At 38.4% G+C, this 16,806-nt stretch overlaps 1 protein-coding gene across 2 annotated transcripts in view; it reads left to right on the top strand.

Annotated features, from left to right (window-relative positions):
* Window positions 1-16,806, top strand: part of pea (ATP-dependent RNA helicase pea) — a 358,942-nt gene that overhangs the window by 318,072 nt on the left and 24,064 nt on the right. For both annotated transcript variants that reach the window (XM_090371271.1, XM_090371265.1), the window contains exon 23: window positions 6,758-6,886. In XM_090371271.1, the coding sequence (XP_090227397.1) occupies window positions 6,758-6,886 (129 nt within the window). The remainder of the gene's footprint in view (window positions 1-6,757; window positions 6,887-16,806) is intronic.

Below are 16,806 nucleotides of genomic sequence, written 5' to 3' on the forward strand. Positions count from 1 at the left end.
ATTGATCTCAGACTGGGCTCGATCAGTACCCTCAGTCCAGCATCCATCTAAACTGAACTTAGTAGACCAAAGTGATAATTATGCTCTGCATTTGAAGTAGCAGAGAGATTACAAAAATCATATCCTGTTTGAGGTGAAACAATCATACCTAACAAGCATGGATACAGATGATACCAACAGTCAAGAAGAACTGCTTGAAAAACATGCAGATGATGATAGCAATAACTCAGGATGCCCCACATTTTCCAGGGGAAAAAAAAAAATCAAAACTTGACCATAAAAACATCCCTCATGAAAAGCAGATTCACCTTCCTTATACAAAACCAAATAATGGAACACATCATCCAATGGAATTGCAGAGGTTTTCTCAGGAATATCAATGATATCTGTGAACTAATTCGCTGCTTCAATCTTGTTGCCATGTGCTTACAAGAATCCAATTTGACACTCCAAGCCTTCCCTTCAACCAAAAATTGTACTATCTTCAGACAAGATAGAACAGACACTAATAGTGCTCATGGAGGAGTACCTCATTAGCAGCCATTGCCACATGTATAATAATTGGTATCACTGTTACTTTGATCTCAATTTATCTTCCACCTAATCGTCCATATACTATTTATCTTTTTCTAAAATTGGATGATACATATTTATGTTGGGGTGAGTAACTTCCAAGTGTTCAGCATCTAGGCCAGGCCTTGCTCTTTACAGACTAAAAAATAACTGACCACAACGTAAGCAAATTTCACTAGTATGAATCAAAGAAAGATTGACAAGTGTTATCTTGTTGTCGATCTCCAAGTGCACTTTCTTCCAAAGTTAATTGAAGCAGATGTAAATAATGCTCTGAGTTATGTTACATTATCTATCTAGGCGCATTATAGCCAAAGTAGCTTATGCGCCATGAAACCCCCACAACAACAACAACATTATATATCCATCTTTATTCGTCTATATATATATGATGAGGTCTGTGTTGCTCCTACTGTCCAGTCTGCTTGTTTTATGAAAGGAGATATTACACCTTCTATGTTCCTCATTGTATTATAGATAGAAAGCCTTTCTAATGGTGAGTAGGCGTCAGCAACACTTCTAGCTTGTATATTCAGTAAATCGTAGTCTTGTATTTGACTGATTACATAAAGTTCTTAAGATACCTGTACTTCTCAGGCATTGGAAATGGATACAGAGATTATTACACAGCTTTTATACATATTTTAAACATTATTGTTATTCAAGTTCCATAATCTTAATATGATAATCTTTGTTTATCACTAATATCCAGCATCCTTTTTTTTGAATAGCAGTACTATAGTCTCTATATCCATTTTCAATGCCTGAAAAGTTATTATATATTAAATTTTCTTCTACCATATCTCACTCAGTCTAGTAACGAGAAACTCCCCCCCCCCCATAATAACTTTTCTTTCTAGATTGGTGCACTATTATAACCTTGCTGTTTTTGTGCCACAAAAATTGAAATGAAATTCTTTCTGGATTCAAAATGATGAATTTTTATTGCAATAAATTTGTATGTCTGATCGGTCTAATCTCCCTCTAAATGCCCAGAGATTAGCAAGCTTCCTGACCTGTTGCTGTATTGTTCTGATTGATATTCCATTTTCCCCGCCACAAATGTTTAGTAATTAGATTCAAAATATATAATTGTACATTTTTGTGACTATATATAATGATATATTTAATAATACATGTATTAAGAAAATATATAATATCGGTGTAAATATACCATAGTTTGCCCATAAATTTAACTACATAAATAGTGTAACGGCATTGTTTGATTTCATCTCATATTGTGGCTACCTTCACAACAAGATACCAGGTATTGCACTACTTTGAATAAATAATGCTTCACTAGTAGAGGAGACTACCGTTATTTATTCTCAGTGGGCACCACCACCCAGACCGGGCAGGTTCCCTGATAATACAGACGTGCCATCACGGTTAGCATTAGCATTAGCATTAGTAGAGGCATTTGATGCAAGAAAGCAAGCTTATGCAGCATCAGCCAAAAAAAAAAAAAAAAAAAAACCCACTTCCACTTCACCCCTCTGTTCGTTCAAAATACCTGTCCAGCTGAGCCTTAAACTTATTTAGGCTATCAACCTCCACCACAAGGGATGGAAGTCTGTTCCACCAACCAACCACCCGCTGGCTAAAGGCAAATTTCCGCACGTCTATCCTACATCTGTCTTTCCTCAATTTGAATTTATGCCCTCTCAGGTGATTTTTCTGAGCTAGAGGAAGAATCCCATCAGCATTGAGCATGCTTAAACCATTCAAGGCTTTATACACCTCTATCAGATCACCTCGCTGGTGCCTAGTCTCCAGACACTGTAATTTGCAAAACTTAAGCCTTTCTTCATAAGAGCACCATTTTGTTCCATTCACTAATCTTGTTGCCCTTCTCTGTACTCGTTCCAGCAGCTCTACATCCTTCTTGAAATGAGGCCTCCAGACCTGTATACAGTACTCTAGGTGTGGCCTGACCATTGCCTTATACAATGGAATAATCACCTTCTTATCCCTGCTGGAAAAATTCCTGTATATCATTGACAATAATCCATGAGCTACTCTTGCAGCCTGTCTGCACTGCTCAGAGAACTTCATATCTGCCTGCACAACCACCCCCAAGTCCCTTTCATTCTCTACCACTGTCAGTGTAGTACCACAGAGTTGATACGTTGCTCTGGGGTTGCTGTTTTCCATATATAGTACTTTACATTTGTCAATGTTAAACTTCATTTGCCACCTCTCAGCCCATCTGCTCAACCTTTCCAGATCCTGTTGCAGCAGCATAGTGTCAGTAGTGTCCTTGACAACCCTGCCAACCTTTGTATCATCTGCAAACTTCGACATTAAGCTTGATATACCATCATCAATATCATTTATAAATACAGAAAACAATAATGAACCCAACACTGAGCCCTGAGGGACTCCACTAATAACATTAGTCCGCGATGAGCAGTGTCCATTGATTACCACTCTCTGTCTTCTCCCCCTCAACCACCCCTTTATCCATAGCAGCAATTTGCCTCCAATGTCACACTGCTCCAATTTGTGTAGCAGTCTTCCATGTGCAACAGTATCAAAAGCCTTTCTAAGATCCAAGTATATAATATCAAAGTTATTCCCTGCATCCAGTTCTTTTGTGACTGCATCATAGTATCCAATCAAGTTGGTCAGGCAAGACTTCCCCTTAACAAAACCATGCTGTGTCTGAGCTATAACTGAAGTCTTGTCTAAATGATCCTGCAGTGCTTCTTTAACCAGTGCCTCCATTAATTTTCCTGGAACAGAAGTGAAGCTCACAGGTCTATAATTACTTGTGTCAGCCTTTGATCCTCCTTTGTGAATTGGGGTCACATTTGCACATTTCCAGTCTATGGGAACCTCCCCTGAGTCCAAGGAAGCTCTCATAATTATGGCTAAGGGTTTGCTTACCTCCTTTGCTGCCTCCTTTAATATAACTGGATAGATCCCATCCACCCTGGGTGCCTTTCTTGTGTTTATCTTCAACAGTTTCTCCTCCACTTTACTCCCAGTTATTTCAAGATTCTGTAGCTTACTGCTACAGTTGAATACACCTCTGGCATTCCCCTTGCTGAATAACTCCTCATGTGTGAATGTCGATGCAAAATATTCATTTAGTTTGTTAGCTACCTGAGCAGGATCATCAACACTTGACCCATCAATATCAAGTGGACCAATCTGATTCATCCCCTTCCTTCTAGAGTTTACATAAGTAAAGAACTCTTTGCTGTTTTTCTTTGCATCCCTTGCCAAGGATTTCTTGTAATCTGCCTTCGCCTGCCTAACCTCCTTTGTAACTTGGTTGCATATCAACTTGTATCTATCATAGGCTTCTGTGTCATGTGTTAATTTGTAAGTATCCCATGCATTTTTCTTCTCTGCCATATGCCTCATTAGTTCATCTGACATCCATTTTGGCCTAAACCTTGAACAATATTTCTTAGTTGGTATGTAAAGCCTAGTAGCTTCCAAGATAAGTTCTTTGAATGCTTCCCATTTTGAATTTGCTGTTGGTAACATCATCAGTTGCTCCCACTGTATAGAATTTAAATACTGTCTCAGTCCATCGTAGTCGCCTTTACGGAAGCAATAACCCTTCCCTTTACCCCTAATGGTAGTTACATCTTTGAGTAAATCCCACTTCAGCACACTATGATCACTGCCACCTAGTGGTTCATTTATCTGCAGATTCTTAATGCATGAAGAATCACTGCTGATAATCAAATCAAGAGTATTACTCCCTCTAGTTGCCTCCCGAACATGCTGATGTAGAAAACAATCATCCAATAAATCCACAAAAGCCCTGCTAGTGTGTGAGTAACCAGCCCCCAAATTCCAGTCAATATCTGGGAAATTAAAATCTCCCATTATAGGACTCTCTGATTTACTGGCCCACTCTATTTCCCTGTACAGTTCCTTATTATACTCATCAGAGTCATTAGGCCTATAGCACACTCCTACTCTCAATTTTGATCTCCCAATGCTTATGTCACACCAAACTGACTCAACACTGCACTGTCCGGCGATGTCGACTGGCTTCACTTCCTTGGATTTTATGTGTTTCTTAACTAATAGCATAACCCCTCCCCCCTTCCTATCCTGTCTATCCTTTCTGTAGACGTTGTACTCCCCAAATTGCAGTTTTGCATCCCTTATATCTGTGTGACACCACGTCTCTGATATCCCAACAATATCTGCCTTTGATGTTTTGAGCAATACCTCAAATTCATCAAATTTATTTACTAAACTCCTAGCATTGGTGTACACGCAAGTATACCTGCACCTGTTTCTATTCTTAGCTACCCTAACACAACCCATGTGTTTACTTGTACTGCAGTGGCTCCCAGCAGTCTCTGAAATACCATGCATCTTGTTTTTCAGGCTTCTGCTCATTCTAATAGAAGCAGTGCAAGAATCTCTTTCACCTCTGCCAGTGGCTACTGTCAATCTATTGGTCTTTGTCTCCCCCCAAGCTAGCAGTTTTCCGACCCACCTAACACTGCCTCGATAGCATCAGCAAATATTCTTGCACCCTTTCTATTTAAATGTATCCCATCCCTGTAGAAGCAATCTCTCCTGTTAACAAGTACAGTCCAGGTTGAAAAAAATTCTACCCCTTGAGCCTTGCACAATCTTTCCAGGGCCGAATTGATCGACAAGGCTCTCATCATATACTCCCTCCTATCGTGTCTGGGCAGAATTGCAGACACTTTCAAATTCAACCCTAATTCTCGGCTTTTGTTCAACAGTGACCTGTACTTGTTAAGTAATTCTGCCGGTCTCCTACTCTTAATATTATTAGTGCCAACGTGTACAACTATATCACCTTTTGTCCCTTAAAAGATGATATTCGCTCTACAACGTCATCAACCTTTGCCCCTGGCAGACATACCCTGGTCCTGTTCCACCTATCTTTTTTACAAAGCATGTTCCCCGTTTCCCTGACAATAGAGTCACCAACAACTACTAGTTCCTTCGGGACCAGCGCATTCTGCCTTGGGGGTTGTCTCTGTGTCACGCGATGCCCAAGTGCAAGCTCTGGCGTTGATGTGGGCAGCTGAGAGCTTGATGGGCCCCTCAATTTAGTTTCTTCGAGGGCATCCACCCTGTCCTTCAAGCTCTCATATAGGCCCACAAGAACGCCGAGAGTTGTTGCCTGATATCGATACACTCCTTGCATCGCATACACACAAAGACATCCCCCTTGGCAGTATCATGTCCCGTACCCGATTGCTCTGCAAACATCAAGCAAACAGTGCATTTTATAAGGCTGTGAGTCAGAGGACAACTGCCCCCCTCAGTTCTGCTCTGAGCCACAGCACTTCCATTAGCTTGAGCCTTTTGCTTTGCTGCTCTGGTCTGAGTCATGATTCTATTAATTTATTATTAATTATAATTAATTATGTTATTAATTATGTTAAATATAATTAATTATATTACGTTTGTAATCTAAGTCGTTATATGTATTTATTTAAACGTACAATTTAACTGCTAACGAAGTTCAACTAACGCTATCTAGTACGGTATATAACTCGTATCACAAAGGCGGGAAAATTACGAACGGTAGCGGAGTTGAAACACGTGGAAACCTTTACCGATACTTTTCTGCAATTACAAGGCCGAGTAAAGAATAAATACACCAAATTAATCAGAAAATCACAAAATAATGTTATACTACTAAATTTAAATCAAAAGTTTTAGAAAAACAATAATTTCAAATTGCGAAGTTATTTGCGAAGTTATCAGTTGCGAAGTTAATTCCACAATATGAAAGATGCCAAATGGTGAAGATAATGATAAAATCAAATGAAGACACGCTTTTGTACACTACTTATGTAGTTACGTAAGTGAACACTACTTATGTAGTTGGGTGCCTCCACAGCCAGGTGGGAAGGAGCAGCAGTGCATAGCACACGCTTCTTGATTAGTCCGGGGTTCGAGCCCATGACCACCAAATACGGAGGATGCGGAAAAGTCAGGGAATGACCACCGCATATTCCCAGAGCAATATGGCCTTAGTTGCTAATGCTCCTAAAAACCAAATAACAAACAACTACTTATGTAGTTAAATTTATGGGTAAACTATGGTGTATTTATGCCGATATTATATAGTTAATTTCAACCCATAACTTATTATGCCTTGTGTATTTAGTCTTCAAAGTATTAAGAAAATATATAAACATACACAAATCCATGTATCTTTCAGATGGCAGAATTTCCTTTAGAACCAAACTTGGCAAAGATGCTAATCATGTCAGTTCATCTTGGATGTAGTGAAGAAATTTTGACTATCGTTTCTATGTTATCAGTACAGAATGTTTTCTATAGACCAAAGGTAAGAATGACTTTGACTATTCTAAGATTGTGATACTTGCAGTAATCAATTAATGTAAGAGTTCTCTTCCTGGAAAATGCAACATTAACTGATCAGATAATTACTTAAGAATTACTTAAAATAGCTAAGATACATTCTGGCACACTCCAGTACTCTGTACAAACCCTTAACAAATAACCTGTGGTGTAATTTAACAAGTTAAATAATACTCAAGAAACTTAGAGCTTTTTTATATGTAGAATAGGCAAACCAAATTTGCTATGAAATGTATCACTGTTGTGAATCAAGTCACCACTAGTCACCTTGGCACCATACCTGCACTTCAAATAAAAGGAACTACCTCATGAAGTATACTGAGAGTACACTGAGTTCACTTTGCATATGTTAGAATGTCTACTAATACCTTGTGGACCACCGGTTGCCCATAATGCAGCTTGTATGTGTCTTGGCACAGACTCTAGAAGGTGTTGTAGTGTCCTGCGGTAGTGCTGTCCATGCATTGCACAATGTATTTAGTAGTGGTTGCACATCATCAGGTGGATGGTCATAGCATTAAATGTTCTTTTCCATTAGATCCACACATGTTCAGATAATTACTTAAGAATTACTTAAAATAGCTGAGGTACATTCTGGCACACTCCAGTACTCTGTGTACAAACCCTTAACCCCAACTGAACATGTTAGATCCAAACATGTTCAGTTGGGATCAGTTGAGGTGAATTGGGAGGCCAGAGAGGAAGGAGACTTCATTGTCATGTTCCTGAAACCAGTTAGCAACCTACCAGGCCTTGTAGTGGGGCGGATTGTCTCGTTAATAGATGCTAGAGGTGTCTGGATACCCTGGGACCTCTGATCACCATTAATCAATGGCTTGATGAGAATGTCTGTCTTTCTACCATCAGTGACCAAGTTTGTTGTTGTTATATGGTTTTTAGGAGCATTAGCAACTAACGTATTGCTCCGGAAATATGCGGTGGTCTTTCCCTGACCTTTCCGCATCCTCCGTATTTGGTGGTGATGGGCTGGAACCCCGGTCTAATCAAGAAGCATGTGCTACACACTGCTGCTCCTTCCCACCTGGCTACGGAGACGCAGTGACCAAGGACACCCCCTTCATAATCACAGTGTATCCAGACACCTTCAGCAACTATTAATGAGACAGTGCACCTGACCACAAGGCCTGTCAGATTGCTAACTGTCAGGCCTTTTGGTTCATGTTCATGTGATTTCATGCCATGAAAACAGTCCCCAAACCATAACACCACTGTTTGCAGCCTGCCAAACACTATCAGTGTATCCAGGTGCTATGGCATCATGTTGCTTTCTCCAAATGCTGGTGGACCCATCAGCATGACAGGTTGGAAACTGGATTCATCAGACCAGGTGACAGGTATACACATGTTGCTTCTGATGTGTCCATGTAAGGCACATCAGCAGCATAAATTTAACTACATAAGTATAAATTTAAGTATAAGTATAATTCAGCAGCATAAATTTAACTACATTTCTTGTGTCTTGTAGTGAACATGGTTACCTGTGACATGGCATTGTAGTGAACCATGTTCACTACAATGCCATAGCCTATACAAGCTAATGTCCAGCACGCACATAGTCCATGTGAATATTGGTCTTTCTGTTCCTGCATAGTACTGGATGGTTAGCTGAGCAGCTGCTCTGCATTTTTGCTGTATTATGAGATGGGACACATGGCACGGGACTGTCCCACGTGTGATCTTCTGCTGGTTGTTCGACTTCCGTTGAGCCATTCACAATAGACTCATAAAACCATAGGAGAGGAAACTACAGTGACAGATCAGTGTCAGTACCTTGACTATAGTGCTGACTGTAGTCAAGAGACTGCCACTTGAATGTTTTGCCCCACATTATCATTCCACATTTAAAATCTGAAAGAGCTCAACACTGACTCATTCTTCCTCACAGTCATTCAAAAAGTGATCACTATGTGTGGAAACTACAATCTTATATCATCTGCTCCCAACTTTGAACCTTTACTACTGTCACAGACCAGTCCATTCCTACACAGGAGTGGGGGGGGGAGATGTTGCTAATGCAGAGCCAACTTAGTAAGTGTATATTTGTATTTACCATATTTTCTACTTTTGAAGGTGCAGAAATTACTACTAAAACCATCGGTCAACTTATTCACAGGATAGAAATCTCAGACTTTAAAGTTCTATATACCTAATGAGATATTATGTATATTCTCTATATTCCAGCATATAAGTTAACTTTTGAAGGTTCAAAAATTAATGACATATTAATAGTGTATTTTTACATGGATATACAGTATTTCTCACCTTTTAAATCCGATAATTTGTATTTTTCATCAAATGAAATAGATCATGAAATTCATTGGGCTGGAGTTATTTTTGGGAACACCATAAGGATCCCATTCTGTTTCCAGTGTTATGCGGTCTTTGGAAATATTGTCTCTCCACAAATAGTCATCTTCCATCCCATTTAAGGAATTTGATATTCCACATTTTTAATTTATCATTGTCTCCTAATTAAATGTTATCCATGCTTTGATGATCCATTAACACTGAATTGTAGGTTTTTTCCTCCTTCAATCATACAATTATTCCATTCATCGTGAATGTGATCCTTAAATGGTTCATAAATGAGATATCTAATAGTATAACTGTGGTATCAGCATTGTTGATTTTAAACTTTTTCTTTACATTGTCTGTAAATGGGGGGGAAGTAAAGTTGTATTTGGACATGTCCATACCAATAAACTTTTTTTTTTTTTTTTTTTTTTGTGGAGACCCATTGGCTGTTTATTACAGTTAAACTCTGTCTTCATTGATCCAACATTTCTTATCATTGTGATCCAAAAACTCTTGTGGGAAACTATTTTTGGTATCCTTTTACTTTGAAATATGAACATCAGTGCTTTATCAAAAGTAAACTTTCAGGATTGTCAGTTTCTTGTCATGTACACTTCCATGTTGATACATTGTTTACAATGAAACCAATATTCCACTACTAAACTAGTAACAAAGAGTGGCTTGGATACTTAATAAGAGCAGTGTCACCTTGCTGTTAAGTTTTGGTTTCATTGGATTTCTGTAAAAGGGAGTACATTATATGCTTACCACTTTTAGAAGAAAGTGTATAAATAACTGGATTAAAAAAGTAAAGTGGCTCTTAATGCAAATTTTGCCATAATACATCACTGTGCAGGGTGTAAAAAATATCTGTTAAAAAAAATGGCAGTCAGCTTAACTTAGCAATGTACAAAATTAGAGCTATTGCCTCACCTGTACAGTAATGTAAAATAATACTAGATGATTAATGGAGGTAAACATAGATACAATTTTTTTAAAAACAAAAATAAATGTGAAAAATAAAAATTTTTCACAAATTGGTGGGCAATGTAGCCTGAATGAGTCAGGGCAAGTAAAGAGTCAGGTGGTGGAGGCAGTGAAGATAACGGTACTGAGTGAGCACCTTCTTATTCATAGTACCTTGTTCGTAGGCTAATGATAGAAAATAATCATTATTTACTATATAAATTATTCGCTCCTAAACATGGTGTTTTTTTTTTTTTTTTTTTTGTAGTTGTTGGCGCATCGGCTTCTGTGGCCATAATGCACCTCCCAAGGTTTTTGCAGTACTTGGATCCAAGCCCAAGGTGGGATTCGAACCCGCGACCTTTGGGTTGCCAGGCAGGCACTTTACCCACCCGGCTAGCCCGGTCGGCTCCTAAACATGTGTGAATGTATTTCACCACATATTCAAAATATATATCCAGCAATTTAGGGAAGACAATAAAATAATCTTAGTGAATTGCAAAATGACTGCATACAGCATGGCTCTTAAGCCATGGGAACAGTAAAAGTCTGATGGTGACAATGACATATCCAGTAAATGTGGTGGATGAGATCGGGCAATGGCTTCTCTTTTGACCAAACGTTATTAGATAGGCAGTGCTATGCATGTGTGCGCATGTAGCTTATTATGCAAGAGGAACCGACTTCCAGATTTTCATCTCAGGATAACAGTCTTGGCACCTGCAGGGACAAATTGTTTTCATGTAATCTCTTGTGCATTGAAAAAGGCTACCAACAGGAATTTCATTTTCAACATCTAAGAATAAACTTTTTTTGAGAGATTTCCTCTACTCTTTATAGAGGACACATCTCTCCTCATTTGGTTGAGAGATCATGTTGGAACCACCAGTTTTCATCTTCAGCAAGTGGAAGTAATGAAAGTGTTGTTATTAAATGTCTGTGATTTTGCACTGCACAATGGAAGCAGTGCAAATCACAGACAGTTTGCTTTTGTTCTGATGTCAGGCTGTACAGAACCAACCTTGCGTGCAATTTTCGATTTCCCAGATTATAGGTAAAAATTTGGTGACAACTATGATTTAAAAGAAATTAAAAACACTTACACCTTGTAATAGAGTTTTAAATGTTTATTGAAGTGAATCACCTTAATTTATATGCATTAATTAAAGCATTAATTAAACAATGTTTTGAGACTCAACTGAACCCTGTAATACAGACAGGCCTATAGGGGAATTAAAACGTGAAAGAAATCAAATTAGCAGTTATAGTAATTTATAATATGAAGTTGCATTAATGAATTTTAATACAATATTGGCATTCTAATGATTAGTTAAGTTTAAATTACTTTAAACTAATTCTTTAGTTTAAAGTAATTTAGCTTATTCTTTGTAATTTCAAAACTACAAAGAATATGTTACAAAAAATTGTCCACAAGGAATACTGAGAAGATTAGAAGCACAAGCACCACCTGGTGTTATAGAAAGGTGCGCAAAAAACATATGGAAAATACGGTAAGTTAACTCTAAAGGGGAGAGGGAATATGGAAGTAAAATCTAAAGAATTATCATCAAATAAGTAAGATTGTGGAAAGGTTGACATGGATTCTGGAGGGAGGATCCTTGACATAACATTGTCGAGACCATGTTATGTCAAGGATCTGGGTATATTTTTACCTTGTATAAGCCATATCCAAAAATTTCATTACTTCATACAGCATGTCCCTCCCACCTGTTCTCACTACTATTGAGTACACCATGAATTGTCAGACTAATGCAGTAAGCTTATCTGCGAAAATATCTAAACCTCCCAAACACTTCCTAATTCATTTCACAAATATACGTGGTCTCAATTCTAATCTGAACAATTTCCATTTGCAGTCTGTCAAACCCCATGTACTTTTTCTGACAGAATCTCAGTTATCGGTAGATTCAACTACTGCTCATCTTAGTTGCCCAAATTATTCACTGTATGATTCCTTTCGCCTCAAAGGTGGTACTAGTGCATATGTCCATTCTGATATTCCCTGTTAGAGACTTGGTAATTTGGAATCTCCTCTTTTCGATCTTCCCTGGCTTAAAATCTCTCTACCTCATTGTGTCAGATTCATCTGTTGTCTCTACCATTCTCCCAACTCCACTAATCACTTGGAGCTCTTTGACTTCCTCACTTTGCAACTTGACTTTCTCCAGTCCAACTTTCCTAACAGTGAGGTAATTTTCCTTGGTGATTTTAATGTTCGCAACTCCAGCCGGCTTCTGTTTTCTAGTCACACCGACCCAGCTGGTCGAGATGCTGAGGCTTTTGCAATTACTAATGACCTTGCACAGATTGTTCCTTTACATACCCGAATACCGGACAATCCTAACCATACAGCCAACACGCTTGATCTTTTTCTCACAAACAACCCTTCTAAGTACACGATCGAAGTGAGTGGTCCTCACTCACTCCGATCTTCTCTCCAATGGAGCCTTTATCTCATGGCTATTCCCAACCTCATATTGTATGTCATTACAAGAATGCAAAATGGGATGACCTGCGAGATTTCTTTTCTTCTCTTCCTTGGTCGGATTACTGTTTCAAAACTTCTGATGTCAACGTTTGCTCAGATCGTATCAATGAAATTATTCTTGTAGGAATGGAATCCTTTATCCCACACTCCACTTTAAAACCTCGTTCTTTACCTAAACCTTGGTTTTCCAATAAATGTGCTAAGGCTATTAAAGTGAAGAATGTTTCGTATCATAATTGGTTTGTTTCCAATTCTTCAGTTTCATTTTCTGCCTACACCAAATCTCACAACAGTTGTAAAGCAGTTATTAATCAGTACAAACTAGATTTTGAACAGGCTAAGAGTAGAAAACTTGCTTCCTGTCTTAATGGTAGCTGAGCATTCTAGTCTCTTGCCAAAGCTATTGGCTGCAACTTTTACCCATTTCTGCTCCCACCTCTATCAAAACCAGATGGTTCTGTTGTCACTTCAGCCAAGGATAAAGCTGACCTGCTAGCATCTCATTTTTCTTCCAACTCATGTATTAATGATCTTGATAAAACACCTCCCACCATTCCCAACACGCTCCATTCAATGCCTCCTGTGGTCTTCCGTTAAAAGGATTGATGCTAAGAAAGCTCCAGGTCCTGATGTTATTTCTTCACTTGTTCTCAAAACTTGTGCTCCTGAACTTACTCCTGTTCTTTGCTGCCTTTTTTCACTATCTTATTCCAAAGGTGTTTTTCCTTCTGCTTGGAAATTTGCTCATATCCAGCCAGTTCCTAAAGGGTGACAGATCCCTCCCATCCAATTATCGTCCCATCGCAATTACTTCTACTCTTTCTAAAGTAATGGAGAAATCAATTAACCGCCAACTCTTAAACTACCTAGAAACCTACCATTTGATCATGATCGCCAGTATGGATTCCGTCAATTTCGATCCACTGGTGATATTCTGGCTTATGTTACCCATTTATGGACAAATTCAATGGAAAACTTTGGCAAAACACAAGCACTTCATATCTCAAAGGCTTTCAGTCATGTTTGGCATAAAGGTCTTCTAAACAAGTTTCCATCTTATGGTTTGCCAACTGTTTTTTGTAATTGGTTATCCAGTTTTCTCTCTGATCGCTCACTGAGGGATGGTAGATGGCTCTTTTTTGCCAGCATAAACCAGTTAAGTGCTCCACGGTCAGGATAATGGAAAACAGTTTTTATTTGGGATTATTATGCAATCTGACATGAAGTTCTCTTAGCAGTGCAGAGAAGCCGCTGGGACAACTCATGGGTTCTGCCATGATGAGGAAGTGATTATCTCACTCTATGAGGCAGTTGTTATGCTACATTTCCAGTACTGCATACAGGTCTATAGAAGCTTCATTTTAGGAAGGATGTTGACTGGAACAAGAGCAGGAGAGAGTAACTAGATTACTCAGTTGTGCAGAAAGGTACTGTAACCACAAAAGACTTCAGTTCTGAATATTGTAGCAAATAGTGAAATATTTAAGGCTTTGAATGGATTGAGTAAAGGTAAATGCTGATGGCATCCTTATTCTTTCTTGTAAAATGCACAGAAGGGGACATTAAATTTAAATTGAAAAGGGTGGTTGCAGGATTGCTGCAAAAAAATTTACTGATAGAGAGTAAATGATTGTTGGAACAGACTTCTGTTTGCTGTTTTCGAAGTGAGTATTTTCAATAAATTTAAGCAATGATTAGGCATTTATATAGACAAATGGGTAGGTGGTTTTTTTTGGCTAATGCTGTGTAAGCTTGCTTCTTTTTATCATATGCTGATACTAATACTGTTCTCATGGATTTTAATAAAAATGAAATGTGGCATTTGATTTAATTAAATAAATCAATAGCAATACATAGCTCAGATTGTAATGTATATTCAACATTTTTTAATTTACTTTACTTATTTTTCTGGAATTTAATAAAGATTGGAATTAGTTATGTATTTCACAGTTCTGCTGTAATTGATGTAATAAAAAATTAATAATTCGTAATTTATATGTTTAGTAAATTGATAACAGAAAATCAAGTGTTTCAAAAAAAAAACAAGTTTTAATGTGCAGTGTTTAAATTGAAAACTTTACCTTTCTGTGCATCTGCTATATTATACTGCCCAATTATTTCTCCAATCAACAAACAGGAACAAACGCAATATCTTTTTCTTCAGCTACAATATATGCATAACATATGCGATGTGTTTAAAAATAAGATAATTTTTAGATTTTTTTTTATTTATTTATATCTGATTTTTATGAAATTTGGATGCCCATCAAGTCTTTCTGAAAGATCCAAATATAAAATTTCATGAAAATCCATCCACTGTAAGTAGAAGTTTTTGTGTGCTGATGAACAGGCAGACAGACATGGTGAAAACAATAGGCACTTTATACCTGTGTGAACATGCTTAAAAACTGCGATAACATATCAGATTGAGAACAACAAAAAATCAGAAACCACTGAAATTTATGCAGAACCTAATCTACCTTACGGGGGCTAAAAACCTGACTGTCAGTCGGTATATGCTTGGCAAAAATATCTTCGGAACTAGCAAAGATATTATCATCTGCAGAACCAACCAACTATATAAAAATTAAAACTTCTTGAAGAACACCAGTCAGTCACCTAAATATAAGTATTCATGTGTTGATTGGCAGACCCCAGGGTTCCTCCCATTAGCTGCCGTTTAACATCTTGTGAAGAGGCTAACACCAATGCCAGCCATTTTTATGTAAAGTGTTGGAGTGTTGTGTAGCGACTGGCGCCTGGCTCTTAGTGAATGAGAAGCAGAAACACCAGGTAGGTGCGTCTTGCCCCCCATCCCTGCCATGAGGAGGTGGCCAGGATATACTAACGTCTTGTTCACATCAGTTGGGACTAGCCCGAGCTGACAGAAAAAAAAAAAAAAGGAAAAATTGGAAAGGGTATAAGTTGGGATAAGTATGGGAATTGGTCTGGGTTAGGAAAAAATAGTAAAATGAGGGAGTAAAAAATAGTAAAATGAATCCCAGAAAACAGAAGAAATAGAATATGGTAAAGTGTGATCACCTAAATACAGCTGTTTAGATGTAAACAGCCATGTGTAAATGAATCAATGTGTCAAATGAATCTCTGAATCAATATTGCTGTTAAAAAAAATTGTAGTATTGATTCATCTGAAATTTGGAAGTCATTTCTACACTGGTGTGCAAAATTTAAGGACCAGTCAGGTTTTCACCTGTAGCTTCTCATAGGAGTGGCCTGGATATGGGAAAAGCATACCAAAGGAACCTCATGAGGTACAGAAATGATGAAGGAAACAACACCGACACAACAACGAAAACAAAACAGTACAGAAGGACTTTATTCAAAAATAGCAACATAGCACTGGCTGCCATGATATAGATGCATCACTGCCAAAGATGGAACAAAGGGAAGAGGTGGTCCTCAGCAGGAGATATGGCCACTCCTAATGTCGACGCAGGCTTTGAACTGCCTGTCCATACTTAGAACAATGTTGTTGATAAGTTCTTGCGGTAACATCATCCATTCCTTTGTCAGCGCCATCTTCAGCTGGTGAACATTTTCTGGTGAGGGTGTGAACGTGCCGCTAGGCATCTCCCCAGAGCGTCCCATATGTGTTCGATGGGATTTAGATTGGAGGAACGGGCCAGCCAATCCATACGAACAATGTCTTCACTTTCCAAAAGCATATCAACAGCTGTATTGCGATTGGGTGTGGCGTTATCGTCCATAAACACAGACTCGGGGCCAATGGCAACTCGGAACAAATGCACATGGGGAAGGGTTACCTCAGTACACTAGCATGTACCAGTTACAGTACCGCCTCCCAGTATCTGGAGTTGTGTACGTCCATCCAAGATAACGCCTCCCCAGGTTGAGAACACCTCAATGGCCATATAGATCCCTTTCAGTGATGTTTGCAGGGTGATACCATGCCAACCTCTCGCCAGATTAACTGACGTCCAGAATCGCTGCTGAGACTGAATCTACTCTCATCAGTAAAGAGTACTTTAAGTAAAGATTTTGTGGATGTAACCTTTAGAAATAGTGTGGTCCTTAAGTTTTGCACACCAGTGTATATAATTGGGATAAGAAAA

Source organism: Mastigoproctus giganteus, chromosome 1, assembly GCF_048544385.1.
Source record: "Mastigoproctus giganteus isolate SK-2022 chromosome 1, ASM4854438v1, whole genome shotgun sequence".
Lineage (NCBI taxonomy): Eukaryota > Metazoa > Arthropoda > Arachnida > Uropygi > Thelyphonidae > Mastigoproctus > Mastigoproctus giganteus.